Here is a 15,782-nt window from a genome sequence, read left to right as displayed (position 1 = left end):
TTCCCGTTAACAGCAGGGATGGAAAGTAATTTACAGATACGCTGTCCCCGCCATCTTTGTGCCTCCCAGATAAGGTTTCATTTCAGAAACGGATAGGAGACATTTTCACTTACGGGCCCCCATTCTGGGACACCTGTGATAACAGCTTGTGGACCCCTAATTGAAAATGGGTTTCAAAATGGATTTTCACTTTTCTTCCTCCCTCTTCTCCCCCCTCTCCATTTGCTCCCTCCCTCATGACTAACCCCCTCCTCCCTCCATCCCCACGAACACCCAGCCCCCCTTTTTTTTCTTTCCTTGGCGTTCCCTTGTCGTTGGCAGAGGGAGGCAATATTGGAAGAACAGGGAGGGAGGGAGGCTTGAAATGGAGCACTGGGAGCGGATCATCCCTCAGCCCTTGTCACAGCTATGACAGCCGCATGATCCGTCTTATTAATGAAATCATTGATCACTTGATGGGACTCATAATCAACTGTTTCTCCACTGTGTCCTGCCCCATCTCCTCCCCCTCCTCCTCCCTCCTCATGCTGTCACCTCTGCTTTCCACTTTTTTGTCCCTGCTGCTTATCCCCCCCCCCCCCCCCCCCCCCAACACACACACACACAAACTCACACACACACAAAAAGAACAATACCTACCATAAAGGAAAGTTATTCATGAATGCATAAATTTAATAGGAACACTCAAACACAGCCTGACTATAACTGTTATCAGATGACTCAGCATAATGAGGAGATCTAACGGGAGGATTGATTCCTTAAATATTTTAAGTGCTGTTTTCTTGAACTGTTGTTTTTTTTTCTTTTCCTAAAAGGTGATCTGTGTCATCTGTATTTGTGCTATATGTTTTTTTTATGGGGACCAAAGAGGAAGGCAGGGGCCTCTTCATGTTATCCTGCTGGGGGCTCTGCCTGTGGGAGCTAATGAGAAAGAACTGATGGAGGGATAAGGGACCTCATGGGAGCGCTGCCTGGCCCGTGGGTCAAACAGCACAATGGAGGAGGCGTTATAGACCCTGACATGCAGCCCCACACAGGAAAAGTGGCTTTAAGTGTCAAACGACCGCTGTATGCTACATGCATAATACATAGAAATGCATAAAAACACATTGTGTTAGAATTAGAAGGTATACATAGAAGGTGACAAAATGTAACCATAGCATGCTCTTTTATGATAGTACATTATGAGCTTTCAAAGATAAATATTGAAGCTACCTGTAGAATTGTAAAATCACCATGTGCACACGAGGCGGATGTGCTTTGCCTTCACTGGTGAGCCATAGCCATTTCATGGACTTCTGCACTGAAGGCAATTTCCTGCAGCAGCAGGAGGACAGACTTTGGCAGAGCCACCTCACAGGGGCCTGAGGCGCAGGATTAGCTTAGCCTCGCTGCTACTCAGGGCGGAGGGGAACCTCAGCAGCCCAACCCACTCCAGCGTTGCCTGGCCTCTCTCGTCTGGCACACTTCTGCCTGCCCAGATCTGCCTGCTGGGGCTTCGCTGCTCCCTCACTGCTGGAGGATGCATATAAGCCGCCGCCTCAAGACTTCTGAACACTGCAGTGGTGCCACCACAATTTAGCTGTAGTGGAATTGCATCTTTTTTTTTTTTCCACTTAGTGCTACTTGTTGTAGATAGAACAAAAATCAACTTAATTACAATGTAGATCTTCTTTTTGTGCTAGCCAGCTGTTACAACAACACTGGACTTAATATAGCAACTGCTGAGATCCACCACAAAGACAAGAGACAGGGCAAAAAACAAAAACAGGAAATGATAATCAATAGAAGCATCTCTGAATAAGCCACATGTTTTTACCGATTTGCAAAGGAAACTGAGTGAATGCACAGCAATAGTCTAAACCAGGAAGTCTGCAAACCGTATTAGATAAGGTTACCCCTTTTCCTTATCTTCGAGTAAGTTTGGCAATCTCAGCTTTTGTTAAAAATCTCAGTATTGTTTTTAACGTTAATGTTGTCTTTCAGCAATGATGCTGAATTCTGTGGGGTATTTTTTTATGTGTGTGTATCTTTAGATACTAAAACAAATTGTAGTTAAATGATTTCGAATTCATGGCATGCATACATCTCAAGTCTTAGATTTTTAATATGTTGTGAGAGTTCGTGTCACAGCGGCTCCTTAAAAAAACAAAAACAAACCCGAGGTCATTTTTACCAGAAAGGCCCAGGGGTCAAAGGTCATGCAAGTCTAAACCAATGACCAGCCGTTTAATGACAGATCAGCTTGTCTCATGAGAGAGGATTGGTGCGTATTGACCAGCTTCAATCTGCTGTATCTAAGGTCCTGCTGGCTCCTGCTGCTCCCCTCAGAGAGCGAGGCCGGCGGCCTCGTAAACCCGTAAACCCATAAACCAATAAAGTGGGGAAACAGTAGTTGATTATTCTACCATTCTGCCCATTTGTCGGGAGGCATCAGTGGCCTCCCACCTGCCAGGAGGAACAAAGCAGGAGTGTCACGACCCGACCGGGAGGATTTATTGTGGCGTGTTTTTCTCTGTTTGGTTTGTTTGCTCTCTTCTCTTTGGATGAAGGGGCAACTAGTGGCCTTGCCACCAGGGTTGGATTTTATATAAAAGAAAAATAGGCTTCGATATTGTCTATATAGTTTGATTTTATTTACAAAGATGTATTTATTATGCACAGTGAAACATTTTCAGAAATAATACCAGCTAGTTGGCTTATGAATAACCTGTGGATTCTTTGTTTTCTGCAAAATAAATACATAAATAAGCCAAAAAATATAAAATTATTAATATATTATAGAGTTGTGAAATCATATGTTATGTGCACAAAGAGCTAGAGTCAGTTTTTTAAAAAATATATTTTATATTTTTTACCTTTGTGAGGTACTTACTGCCTTTTATAATTAGCTTTTTGCATGAAAGATATTTCCAGGCCATTTGCTGCTCTGCGCTCTAAACTCACTGGATTAAATCAAGACATGCTTTCAGATTTGAGAGCGCAAAAGGCTCTGTACTCCCTAATCTCTCTCCCCTGACCTCTACACCCTCTGGGCCTTGACTCTCACCCTTCCCTGTGCTTTCCCTCCCCTTTCTCTGCCCAACTCTCTCCCTTCCAGTGCGAAAGAGGAGCTAGGATCAAAGGCCATAAACCATGGCAGTGATTTCTGGTGATTGATTAGAAGCAGAGGTTGAGAAGCAGCAACTCTCTCCCCTCAGTTCTTCCCACCCTCCGGTGCTGTGCACGTATTCTCCCAGGGCTCTCGTAAATAGCTCAGGCTTTAAGTGTGAAAAGAGTTGCCACGATTGGCAGACAGAACCCAGAGAACACATCCGTGCTGAAGCGGCTTGGCCAGTTTTTCTGCCTTTTCTTTCTGGACGGCAGAGGGGGTGTCAGTTGATAAGAACCATTTGTTGTCTTGCTCGGATCTGGGGAGGGACAGTGTAATCCCTTCGCCCTGGTCTGTTCGCAGACCTGGAGGAAAAGAGCAGAGGAGAGGAGGAGGAATTGATTTTCAGAGTGAGGGCATGCGGAGAATTGAACTCAGATGTGTAGCACAGACAGGGTTTGAAAGAAGCTTTCTACTTGCGGGGAAACAAACGTCTGTAGCTTACAGCAGAGGAGGTCGTGCAATTTGAACTTGAGCAAGTCCTTCTAATGTTAATCAATTGCATAGCTGTCTTTCACCATTCCCGCCTCCCGCCCGCTCTGCCTCCCTCCCCTATCCCGCGCACAACTCAGCCCGGAGGCCTCTTGACAAGCAAGTGGTCCTGTAAAGGCATTTTAATAGGCCACGGTCATTCAGTGGCATGGAGATGAATGCTTGAACCAGATCTCCAGCATGCGTGCTTTTGCACAGACACAAATACACTTGGATCTTCCGGTCTTTGCTACCCTGCATGATCTCACCTGGAGCTGTGAGTCTAATGATGTTCAGAGTGTGGGCCTTGCAGCGACAGCTCCGGTCCCGGGGAGATGTGTCTCATGTCAGACTTTGCGCCAGACAGACTCCAATGAGGAAGAAGGGGGGGAGGTGGTTGTGGTGGTGGTGGTGGGGTGGGTGTTCTGCATTGCAGCTGGAGCGAGGCCAAAACTAAAAGTGCAATTCTCTGATGGTTTTGTCTCTCCTCTGTGGTATTTACGCAGTGATTGAGCACATTTTTGGGTGTCATGGAGTATCTCATTACGCCCTTAAAAGCTTTTTGTCCGTCCACATGCTCTAAGATATGTACACACGCGTTGCAGACTGTGGAAACTCAGTCATGCGTGCTTGCAGACACCCTCGTTTTCTCTCACTTTTCTCAGCGGCACCAAAACTGTACACACACATTTGGTGCAGCTGGAGGATGGGGTCGTCGTTATTAACTGTTTGGCGACCTCATGACTTCATCTTCGGTGCTGTCAGAGGCGGCCCATTATGTCTCTGCTCGGCTCAATGGGCTCTTTGTTCTGGCTTGGCTCTGGAGGAGCTCAGCATGTGGCTGCGTGAGTCCAACAGTCCCACTGCGGCCCAAAGGGGAGAGGGAGAAGGATGGAGGTGCTGGGAGGTAGTGGATGAAGAGAGGCAGAAAATGCAAGGGGAAAGGGATGAGAGGAGATGGAGGAAGACTGAGAAGATTTGGGGAAGACATGGGAACAGGAAGTAGGCTTGGAGTGTGAGCTGAAGGCCAGGAGTGAGTGAAAATGCACTGAAGGAGTTGGGGCGTTGAGAGGGAAAATTGGGGGACTTAAGGATGGAGAAGAAAAAGAAAAGCAACAGGCTACAGGTGAATCCTGTGGTAGCCTTAAGCATTTTAAGTCAGCTTTACCTCATCACACCAATTCATTCCAGTTCGAGCAGCGGTTTATGATGGCAATGTGTCACATGAGCTCCAACGGCCGAGTGTGGGATTAATGTAAAAGTAATGCAGAGATTAGAGAAGGAGGATTCCAGTGGTGGGAATGACAGGAGAGGTCATACATGAGAGGAGCTTATTACTGAGCAGGGACATCCACAGGAAGGGGAGATGCAGGGGGGAATAGTCGGGGAAATGGGAAGTGAGGTAAATGGACGCAGTGTAGACGGAGGAGATTTGATGAGGAAAAAACGAGGAGTGAAAAGGTCGAGAAAACAAACACAAGGACAGACTGCAATACATCTGGTCAAATAGAAGAATGTGGAACGGTACAGGGAATGGTAAAGGCTTCGATTTATAGATTTTAGGATATTTTTTAAACAAATATATATGCATTTGATAGGTGATGCTAAATCTGGGTCAGTTATCAGTCTGACATCATAGTTTCATTTTAAGAAAAGCTAAGTATCCATTAAAAAGTTTATTTTTGTAACAATGTGGCCAAAGATGCTTGCTCCACTTTTCACATTTTAAGTATTTGTATTTGCATCCCCTTCATCATCCTCAAAAAACAAACCTGACTTGCTCCATGAGAAGTGAGTCCTTCACATATAAATATTAAAGTTTTGGTGCTCTAAATATTACTGCAGCTAAACTTGGCAGATGGTCCTTTGGAGCAGATTTATTCATATTGCATATTTCTCTAGAACAAGTAACAATACAATTTTTCCACAATGTCTCAGTTCACCCACAACATTGCTTTGACTGTACTCGTCTGAAGTGGATTTAAATTTTAAAGTTGTGGACTTTAAAATTATGGTTTTTGTGTTTGTACATGTCACTCTTGAGTGACATGTACAAACAATCTTTAACTTCCAGGATCCTCTCAGATAAACATTCCCTATACTCCATACTACACTTTACGTTAAACGAGCATATAGCCCCTCAGTCATACTTTACGCATCCTGTCTGATCTAACCTGTGACATATGAGACCATTTCTCCAGCAGCTAGTCCCATAAATTGTCCACACCTGCAAGTTTCACTGTGTATTGTGCTTTCTCTCGCATTACAGAGGCATTTATCTAATCACATAGAAATCTTGTGCTTTTTCATTTCCTCGCTCACCTCCAACCTTCAGCCCCTTCCCAACAGACAGTGGTTAAGTCTGTTTGGCCAACATGGCAGATCCTCTAATCTGCAGGGCTTTCCCTGCCTGCAGCAGACACTATAATGAAGTTGTCCACATCTCACCTTTATTTTGAGAAGGAGAGGGCTAAACTACCCTCTGTTATTAAGCCGGCACTCCCGCTGATATCACACATTGGGGGCAGGTGAGGGTCAGGTCTTCTGTAGGAAATGTGGCCTGACTATTAAGCGTCATAAAATGACAGCATGTTGGAAAATCTTTATGAAGTGAACTGTTAGCTGCTCAGTCTTGACGATTAAACTGGAAAATGGGCCAATGTTATTTTAGATAATTAGAGTTGCAAAAGTAAAGTGTTGATTCACTTTTTTGAAGCCAGGGTGGATTAACGTGCGTGCCAAAGAACAGCCCCTCATTGTGGGAGCACAGTGAAGTGAGTCTGTTGAGTTGTTTTATTTTTATGGCATTTGGCTTGTAGTTTGGAATTCTGATTGTCATGGTCTCTAAAGACCTTTGCGTTTAAATGTGATGGGTTAGAAACTGTAAGCATTACCAGCTGCAGCATCAAAGCTGCAGGCATGCTGTTCGTTTAACCCAGATCCGTCACACTCGCATGTAGCCCCCGATTCAACCTGTAATGTAGACATTCAGCAGAAAGCATGAGACTGGGACTAATGCAGATTTATGGTTGCAAATTAACTCCCCTCAAAACTCCCAAACTGTGATATGTCAATGATTGCTAGCTAAATTTAAATATATTTGGAGAGGTACTTTAAATAAACACAAGTAAATGTATCCCTGTAGGTTTGTTTCACTTACGTTGGTTGACTGTTCAGTTTCACAGGTATGACAAGTTTGAAATCAGCAGTTCATTCATCTTGCAGCTTAAACAGAAAATGATTTAACTGCGACAGCTGAATTGTGATTGGGGAAAGTGATGACAGAAAGCAGGAGGAGGCAGAAAAAGGGTATTCGCATGAGGTGTTTGGTGAGATAAACTAAATCACGAGCTACTCCGTGAGAAACCTGCATGAGTCCAAAACTGAATCTACTCCACTGGCCTGCTAAATTGCATTGCAATGGTTGATTGCTTGTTATGTAGCATGCAACATTAGCAAGCTAAACAAAAGTCAGCTAACAGTTTGTACAAACTAAGATAAGAAACTTGAATTACGTCCAAACCTTATGCTTCTCAACAAGCTTAGCCTGAACACAACAAAGCGTACTTTGGAGGAAAGAATGTTTGCTGTGTGTTTAAATACAGGCCAGTAAACCACCTTTAGAAATGTACCGATGCGGTGACTAGCTTGCTTGTGCTGTATGCTATGTGAAGCAAACTCTTGATAAAACAGTATTTAGTCAGTCATTTGCCCTTCAGGGTGTATCTCCAGACTGCTTGCTGTGATGCTATCCCCTGCTGTATGCTAAGCATCGACACTAGCAGCTTTCACTGCATTCCGGTTGAAGTCGGAAGTCAGAATTTTCAAGACAGAAAGTTGGAACAACCCCACCAACATGACTAAGTAAGCCAAGATGGCGGCTGTAGAACAGTAAACACTAAAACTGTAAGGGTTTATTAAGCAAGGCTGAGCGTGGTTAAGCAATCCCCAAATAGTGCTTATAGGTGTGGTTAGTTTTACGGGTCATTTACAAAAGTTACATCGTTTTGGAAACAAGGTTATTAGTTAATTAAAATATCAAGCGCAAAAAATAAGACACGCTTCTTTCTTGCATTAAATATTGACAAACTTAGCACTAAACTGTTTGTTGCTCACGTTAATAAATGATTGATTTAAATATTTTCTTTGCATGCTGACAAGAAAAACTCTGCAAAATACATACGCAACAGGTCAGTTACAAAATTCTCAAAATACAATGTGCTTGCTACGTAAATATTGACAGTACTTTTAAAAAAATGCTAAAATCCAGTTTTGTGCTCGCGTAATGCGCTGGTATGTTTAGTCCTTAAACTTTTAAAGAAGAGCATTAATGAGGGTCTATTCATGAGTGTGCTGCAAGGGTGCTAAGTGTAAGAAAAAAAAAGCTTTGTTCTGTATTTCTTGTGGTGGATGAATGTTCTACCTTTCCGAGGAGCTCAATTCCGCAATTAAGTCATTCCCAGCTTCAGCATCCGACTCCTGAGGCAAATGTAACGCAGCATTTGTCGCTGTATTGCTGTAACTGTAACATGTGGTAGTTTCCTAATCTGGAGAGCTTGAGGTTGTGATCCTAAGGATGTTTATAGTCCTTTTTTGAAGTAAGGTATACCTATTCTTCTTGATTTCTCTTGACATCTCCCCGCATTCAATTCATGAGAAGCCAACAAACCTTTCTTTGCCATCTCTTTTTTTCTTGCTACTGCTATTTTCTTTAAATTTATAAATAAAAAACTGGTTGCTTTCAACCTAAATGAATCCCCATAGAGCCCCAGCAGTTTTTTCTTTTTTCTGAAAGAAGTACTGTGCATCCTGCAGTAGGGAACGTGCACAAAGCTGTGACCCACCCTAAAACTGCACGATAATTTGTGCGGTGGAAAATGGTCTACTCAGTCACTGAAATAGGATGAAGGCGATCAGCCTTCTTCCTACTGTTACAGCATTTTTAAATCATTTGGGAAGTGCTTTTTAAATACAGTTTCCAAAGTAGAGGCTTCTGGAACGACTTCACCTATTTATAAGGTGCATAGTAAAAGAGGAAACGGTCATAACCATGATAAAAACCACGAGCTGACATGTGTTTGAGTAGCAATAGAGCTGTACTATTTGTACAAGTGTTTCTGGCATTTTGACCTCGTCAGATGCTGTTTAAATTGGATGCGGTATGAATGATGTTCAAGCTTGACTCTCAAAAAAGTTTCACCTCTGTTTACTTAGCTGCTTTGCAGGTGTGAGAAGAGATCAGCAGCAACAGCACAGGCAGTGAATTAGACAGACAGATCTGAACATCCACGGGCTTAATCACCATGGAGGAGTGAGTGAGGGAGGGAGAGAGTCCACTCTGGACTTAGATGTTCACTAGTCATTGATAAAGTGCTTAGCAGCAAGAAAATTAATGAATCCGGCCTGACTGGTGGAGCGGGGGGGGGGGGGGGGGGGGGGTTTGGTTGGAACGGGTGGGAGAGGAGGAGGGGTGTGTACGGGGGGGTAATCCTGTTCCAGCTAAATGGCTGATCTCTCTCATTCCTCAGATATCAAATGTCAAAAGTTAAATTAGCCTGCTAGCCTCAGATACGAGTTAACATGCTTTTAAACGGGTCGTGGGGCGGCGATTTCTGTCTCCCCTGGGAGGGTGGGCAGGTGCCTTTGAAGTGTCTAATTATCCAACTCCCAGTAAGTGTGGGCAAACTATCTTAATGGGGTTCTCAATGTCTCAATGCAATGCACTAAAAAGCTCTTAAAAACCTTTACCCCAATGTGTGGATGTGTTTCTCTACGTAAAAACTCATTTTGTTTACATGAAAGGATTTGAATTATAAATGCACAAGGTTTGCGCTAATAAAAGCTGATTATTCATGCTTAGAGCTTTATAAATTCTTATTCTATACTAAAAGGTGAGATATAGCCACAGTGGAATTTTGGATCATGTTTGATGTGCTTGAAATTACTGTATTATTTTTTTTTATAATTTTATCCCAACTGTTGGCTCTGCATTTCTTTGGCTGGATATTCATTTCTCTTGGCGAGCCGTCCCTAATCTGAGTGCCACAGACTTGGTCCGGATCACTGTGGTGTCAGAAGCGGGATTCCAGTGCTATGGCCCAGTGGAAAGCTGGCCCACTCTGGTCTGGTGGGCAGTGTGCCCAGATCCACCCTCGAAGACAAACTATCCCATGCGGACATGACTATGCCCTCATCTGCCCTAGCACATAATCATTTTATATTGTTGCGGAGGACATTACAAAGGTCTAACAGGTTATGGCTGATGATAGCTGGCTTGTGACAGTCTGAAGCAATGCTAATACAGTCTATGAGCCAATCAGAGCACTAAATGGCATCTTTTTGCTTTGAAGCCTTGATCAAATGCATCTCTTGGTGTTTGATTCCTCAAAGAATACAGGCCAAGGTGCCCTTTGAGTGAAAAACCTTAAAAGCTGTAACTATCTGTGGTCAAAAAGGCATCAGTGTGCTTTTTACAGTCAGGGCTTTCAGCTCTCTCACTGCGATGCTCATTGCTCCCTCACAATGTGGCCCTGATGAAATGGTAGTGGGGTTTCGGGCAGCTCTACGGTGGGCCTGTGCCCCTAATGGGTGAATAAGGGGTAGCTTAGGGCAGGCGGAGGCTTGGCACGACACAACCCTGCTGTGAGGCTGATTTGAGGTGAGCGCAAGGAAAGAGAAAGGAGCCAAGCAGGCTTTGATTTGCCCCTCCCCAGCCCCGGGGCCTGGAGGCTGGGACTGTGAGATGCTGAGGCTCTGGGTGCGTCCCAGAAGACCCCCGGCGGCAGAGAGAGCAAGCTGGGACCGCGAGTGGTGGAGCAGGGGGCTGGGGCGTAGGCTGCCGAGAGCCAAATTGAGATGTGGGAGTCATCAAATTTGCCTAGATGAATATTGAAGAGGGCATTTGCGGACGCTGTGTGGGAAATCAGCCGCCGACAATAGACTGCTAACCAGGAGAGGGAACATCCTGACCTCTCTCTGCAATTCGTCCAAGCATCAATCAGGCACTGATAGTTAAATAATGTACCACAGCAGGTTCACTCTGCAGAGACAGAATCAAACACAAGTGCAGAGTGAGAGGGAGCTAACTTTTATATTTGCTGAAGTTCCCCAGACGTTTAGACTGGGGGATTGCTAACTATCCTGCCCACAGATATCAGAGTAATGACCTCATTCTGCCTTCTGACATTTAGATGTCTTTGTTAAGGAAGTTGTTCAAAAGTCAACCTTTTTAGTCAGATACATCAAGGCTCGCTAACCTTCACATAATGCATAACTGAACCTTGTTCTGTGGAAGGCCCCGAGCTCCTTGTGGCATTGAGCCTATCAGCCAAGAAGTTGATCAGAAAAATACCTCACACAATTGCAGTAATCCCCTACGCGCTTGCTGTTGGGTTTGGTAGAGCTTGAACGGTCTCTCGCTCTCTCCCTCGTATTTCAGCCTGCACTAATCGTGAATGATTCCCTCTGTCTTTAGCTCCAATGCCAGGGCCGGTGAATCAGGTACATAAGCCTAAGCTGCTTGGAGAGGTAGTCTTATTAAACTCTAGCCAGCTGCTGGAATTTTTCTTCCCCCTCTCATTGTTAATTGGGGAGTCTTGAGTCTTTCCCGGGAGTTGATTTGCAAGAGAAAGAAAAAGGGAGCAAGAGATTATTGCACAGGAGGAGAGGAGCTTTGAAGAAGTGTTTTGTGATTTCACCGCATATCCTCCACTCCTCTTCTCCTTGTTCGCTCTCCATGTGCTCCCCAGCCAAAACGTGTTTGTGCCACTGACAAACAGCGCTTTGAGAAGTTCGAAGGTGGAATACAGCGCATGTCTGGCTTTGGCTCAGAGGTACAAGAACACCCCTTCTGATATTTTGAGCTTTTAGAAAAAGTGGTAACTGGGGATGGGGGAAACTATGGTGCGCAATGGCCCTTTGTACAACATGCATGTCCCAACTTTGGAGACTCTGACTGAGTTCAGGCCAGAAGGCGAATCAGACGGTTGGGAGTGAGGGACCGATTGGCATGTGGAGGAACAACAGTCCTCGTTCTTAACCTGCGCCTCTAGAAAATGCCTTCAAAAACAACAAGCTGAGCGTTTTGTTTCACTTGCTGTTTCTTTGAATTGGCTGGGCATCCTTAACTTTAGCCCCCCTCTTGTCCCAGGGCCCAGTTCTAAGAGGTACTGGCCCCACTCCATATCTCATTATCTCTTTCAAAATTTCATTTTGTCATTGCATCCACGCTGTCTTTTATACTGCCATATTAAAGGCCATGCATAGGGTTTTCTTGAAAGGTATTTGAACCAGAATCCTACAATAGACACCCCAGACAAGAGGAAAAAAGGGAGAAACCTGGGTTTTAGGATTTAATGAGCGGCTTGCTGGGGGTGAAAGAAGGATAGAAACCAAGTGAGTGAGAGCAATACAGAGTGCATTTGTAGAGGGTCAGAGAGAGAGAGAGAGAAGGAGGAGAAAGAGTAGTAAGGGAGGAAGAATGCAGGAATGGAGCACCAGGTACCATTATAGTGGCAGAGAAAGCTCCTGAAATACTAGAGCTGGGGCGTGTGCTCTGATCAGGACGGCAGTGAGCACAATTACCTTCTTTTCAAATCCTTCAGTGACACTGCGGGAGGAAGGAGGACTTTGAAACTTGAAAGGCAGGAGCTCGCTTTCAACCTCAAACGCGAGCAGGAAAGGGCTCTGAAATTTGTTCAGTGCTCCCCATCCACCATTAGCTTGTTTCTTCCTCTCGCCTCCAGGCATTTAAGCGCTTTTTGAAAAGATGTTAAGAAATTCAATCACCATAGAGAGAGCGGGATAGTTCTTTTTTCTGTTTTTTTGAGAGGCATGCTTTTCCTCTGGTCCACAGAGGACCGGCCTGCTGCTTTTGTGTTGGGCTGAATAGACCTGCAAACTGGTAGAGGACTGGATGCGGCAACCATGGGAAAAGAGAGGGAAATAAAAGAGGAATGAAAAATGAGGGAGGGAAAAGGGGAAAGGGTCTGCTGGGCTGATGGTCAGAGTTGGAGAAGTGTTGCAGGGTTGAACTTTTCAAAGTTGCATGTGTTTACCTGTGTCTTCTCTGTCTTCATTACCTCATTTCTTGACAGATGCTCAACACGTTAGAAGGATGTAAAAAGTTTCCACTCGCCAGGTACAAGCAGCATAGAAGAAAAACCTTACCAGAGACTCTCTTTCCTCCACTGAGGAGTCAAGGAGTCAATTGACCCTTGTGCTGCAGAGTGTTTGTTTAACTCTTTAAGGTCCTATGAACTGATGTAATGAACTCCCTCTAGGTGGTATATGGTAGAATGATGAAACCCACCCAGGGCTTGCTGGGGTGACTGGAGGGGGGATGGTGGTACTGTGACAGTGCTGTGATTGAACTATTAGTCGCTTGACCTCCCTTTAGGGAGAAAGACACATCTGAATAGCGGTGGGGGTCACCGAGAAAGTAAAAGGAAAGAAAAAGACAGAACACGAAAGATTGAGGACAAGAAGAGTAGTGCTCACTGAAATAGTTGGCAAATAGAAATGTAAAGTATAGATTTAAAAAAAAAAAAAGTAAACGCTTGAGTCTCCTTTGTAGTTTTTCATAACTTCACGCTACACCATGTCAAGCCCCAGTGATGAATGTATTTATAAAACATCAAATATATGTATGAAAGTACAAAAACAAGCTCATGAATATGTAGAAAGTTTCTACTTTCCCAGATGTAATGCTAGATTTTTCTGGATGTTAAAGAATTGAGCGTGCACAGTAGGAGCCGGAGCTGCACACAGCCACACGCTCTGCCCTTAGCATCGCTCGCTCCCTGCATAGTTTACAGTCTCGACTTCCTCAATTCATGTCAGGAGATGAACCCAATTCTGAAATCCCTTTATGTTAATATTGCGCTTTGCAAGCGCAGACCTATTAATCCAGCTTTAACCGTATAAGTTGCATTATTCCCTTAATAAGATCACTGGCTGTGCAGTATAGGATTAAATACTTATATCATAACTGACACTGTCATTTCCCGGGGATGAGAGCGCCTTGCTTCTCTGGTTGTCAGTTCCGCGTTAAGAATCCTTGAAACTGCTGCCAGTGCTGCACGAGGGCACGCTGGTCCAAACGCAGGTAATGGATGTGGGAGAGTGAAGGGAATAAAAGCAGGACCCTTGGGTTGCTCCTCCTGCTCTCTCGCTCTCTTCGCCTCTCTCAATCTCATTCTCCCTCTCTGTTTTTCTCTCTTAACCTCCTCCTTTCTGATCACTTCTCTTCTTCTGTGAAGTGCTACAGCTCTATAGCAGCACTCTTCAGTGCTTAAGGTAGTGCGCTCTTTAATCTGGCCCTCGCCTCTGTTTCTTAATTGGCAGTTGGATGCTGTTGGGTTGCGGCACATAGTGGGGGAGCTGCTCACGCTGTTAGGCTGCTAATACTGCAGTACCTCTGGCGCCAGCACAACGGTATTTTGCCAGGTTCCCGGTGAGAAGCGTTAATACAAGAAAGAACATTGGAGTGTACTGATGACCAGCAGCCTTAGTGGTGAACTCATAATTGCATATAACCCGGGCTGAACATGGAGACCTGTGGGCAACACAAGCTGGAACTGAAGGATTTGGCTCAGGGCAAAAAAGCAAGGGCTTGCTCTTGACAAATGATGATTTTTTTGAATCTATAACATACAGATGTCTCAGTTCAAAGCAAAACCTAAGAAAGTACCCAAGTCCCTAAGATCACGTGTTATTGAAGATCATTTGGAATTCATGTTTTGACCCTTTTGATAGTGCAAAATGTCAAAATATATAAAAACAAAAATAATTCTTAAAATAGGCCACGTACAAACAATCACACTCTTTTAAGGTCTGGCCTGCCTATCTAGTTAGCATGTCACCAGTGATTTTGCAGAATTTCCCACAAACACATTAAAGTGCTGTTCACTAAAATATCCCAGTTCAGTCTGCCCCTGAGCATCATGACGTCCGGGCCTAAATCATCAGGCAGGATTTATGTCCTCCTGTTTTAAAGATTAAATCAACCCAGTTGAAAAAAAATGACATACTTTTGATGGCATGTTTCTTTCTGAGTTAGTCTCTGTGGTATCAGACTACAGAAAGGGCTAATACCAGGTCACGAGGATAACTGACCCTTATATATGTCATCTCAGAGGTCAAGCCAAGGGGTCAGAGGTCAGGTCTTTCTGGTGGAGCTTAGCCCTTGAACTCAGCTCCACATTTATCCGCTTTATACAGCATGCCAAGCAGCTTTCTCCAGAGGGCCTCCTAATTTCCCCCTTAGACACAGATAGAAAAAGAGAAAAAGATTTAGTTTAAGAGTGAAAGGTGGGGGTTGGTTGGAGACTGAAGCAGGGTGGGGTTGGTGTAGCCAGTGATGCTTGCTAACGGGCATCTTTGAATGCTGACTGAACGCCTGAGTTGTTTTCTTCATGAGAATTTATTTTTATATAAAAAGAGAAGACAGATGTGAATTTAAACACTTGTTCAGATGTTTGGAATTTTTTCCTCCATGGTGTCCGTTTGCTCATACGCTGACTGCTTCTGAACTCTCATATCCAGGGGCTGAAGGAAGGCAGATTTACCGTAGGTTTCAGGTGTGCAAAGCAGCTCCTCCTTTTATGAGCTCCCCCACTACATGAGCAGCGTTCATAGCTACAGCTTTTATTCTGATATCTGTTTAAAAGAAAAATGTGTTGCCCTTCCAAATTTATAACACTGGATTCTTCTCCTGTCTTTCTGTCTTCATGTCCACGCAGAGGACGAGAGTTCAGGCACGCCTTACCACCGTGAGAGGCGCAATGCCATCAGCTCTCAGGTCCCGACGCCTGGCGCCCCTGACAGAAGCATAAATGAGGAGCCCTCTACGTCTACGGAGGAACGCCCTTCCTTGCTCAAGAAGGAGCAGCACGGTTCCCTGCCACATCTGGCTGACCATGCACTTCCATACCGGGGCACGCTGTTTGCAATGGACCCTCGCAACGGCTACCTAGACTCGCACTATCGTAAGTCCGCGAGCCACAAACACAAGAGCCGCTCACTTCATTTTAAAATGGTAAACTTGAAACTTTAACGTGTAAAGTTGAGAAGCTACACAGCTCAAGGACATGCTTGCAGAACCCGTAATGCTGAAGCCAAGTTTCCCTTTTTACTGTAGGTGAGAGGCAGGGCTGCCAGA

The 15,782-nt window shown here is 44.6% G+C and overlaps 1 protein-coding gene across 1 annotated transcript in view; it reads left to right on the top strand.

The window, feature by feature from the left end:
* Positions 1-15,782, top strand: part of gli3 (GLI family zinc finger 3) — a 97,053-nt gene that overhangs the window by 22,221 nt on the left and 59,050 nt on the right. The window contains exon 3 of the mRNA XM_085468090.1: positions 15,364-15,609. Within this exon, the coding sequence (XP_085324216.1) occupies positions 15,364-15,609 (246 nt within the window). The remainder of the gene's footprint in view (positions 1-15,363; positions 15,610-15,782) is intronic.

The sequence above is a fragment of the Copadichromis virginalis genome, linkage group LG9 (assembly GCF_057382275.1).
Source record: "Copadichromis virginalis isolate Kocher_CV1m ecotype Utaka linkage group LG9, C_Virginalis_male_GT1.1, whole genome shotgun sequence".
NCBI classification, from domain to species: Eukaryota; Metazoa; Chordata; class Actinopteri; order Cichliformes; family Cichlidae; genus Copadichromis; species Copadichromis virginalis.
The sequence above is the reverse complement of the archived record's forward strand: the minus strand, read 5'-3'. Positions and strand labels throughout refer to the sequence as shown.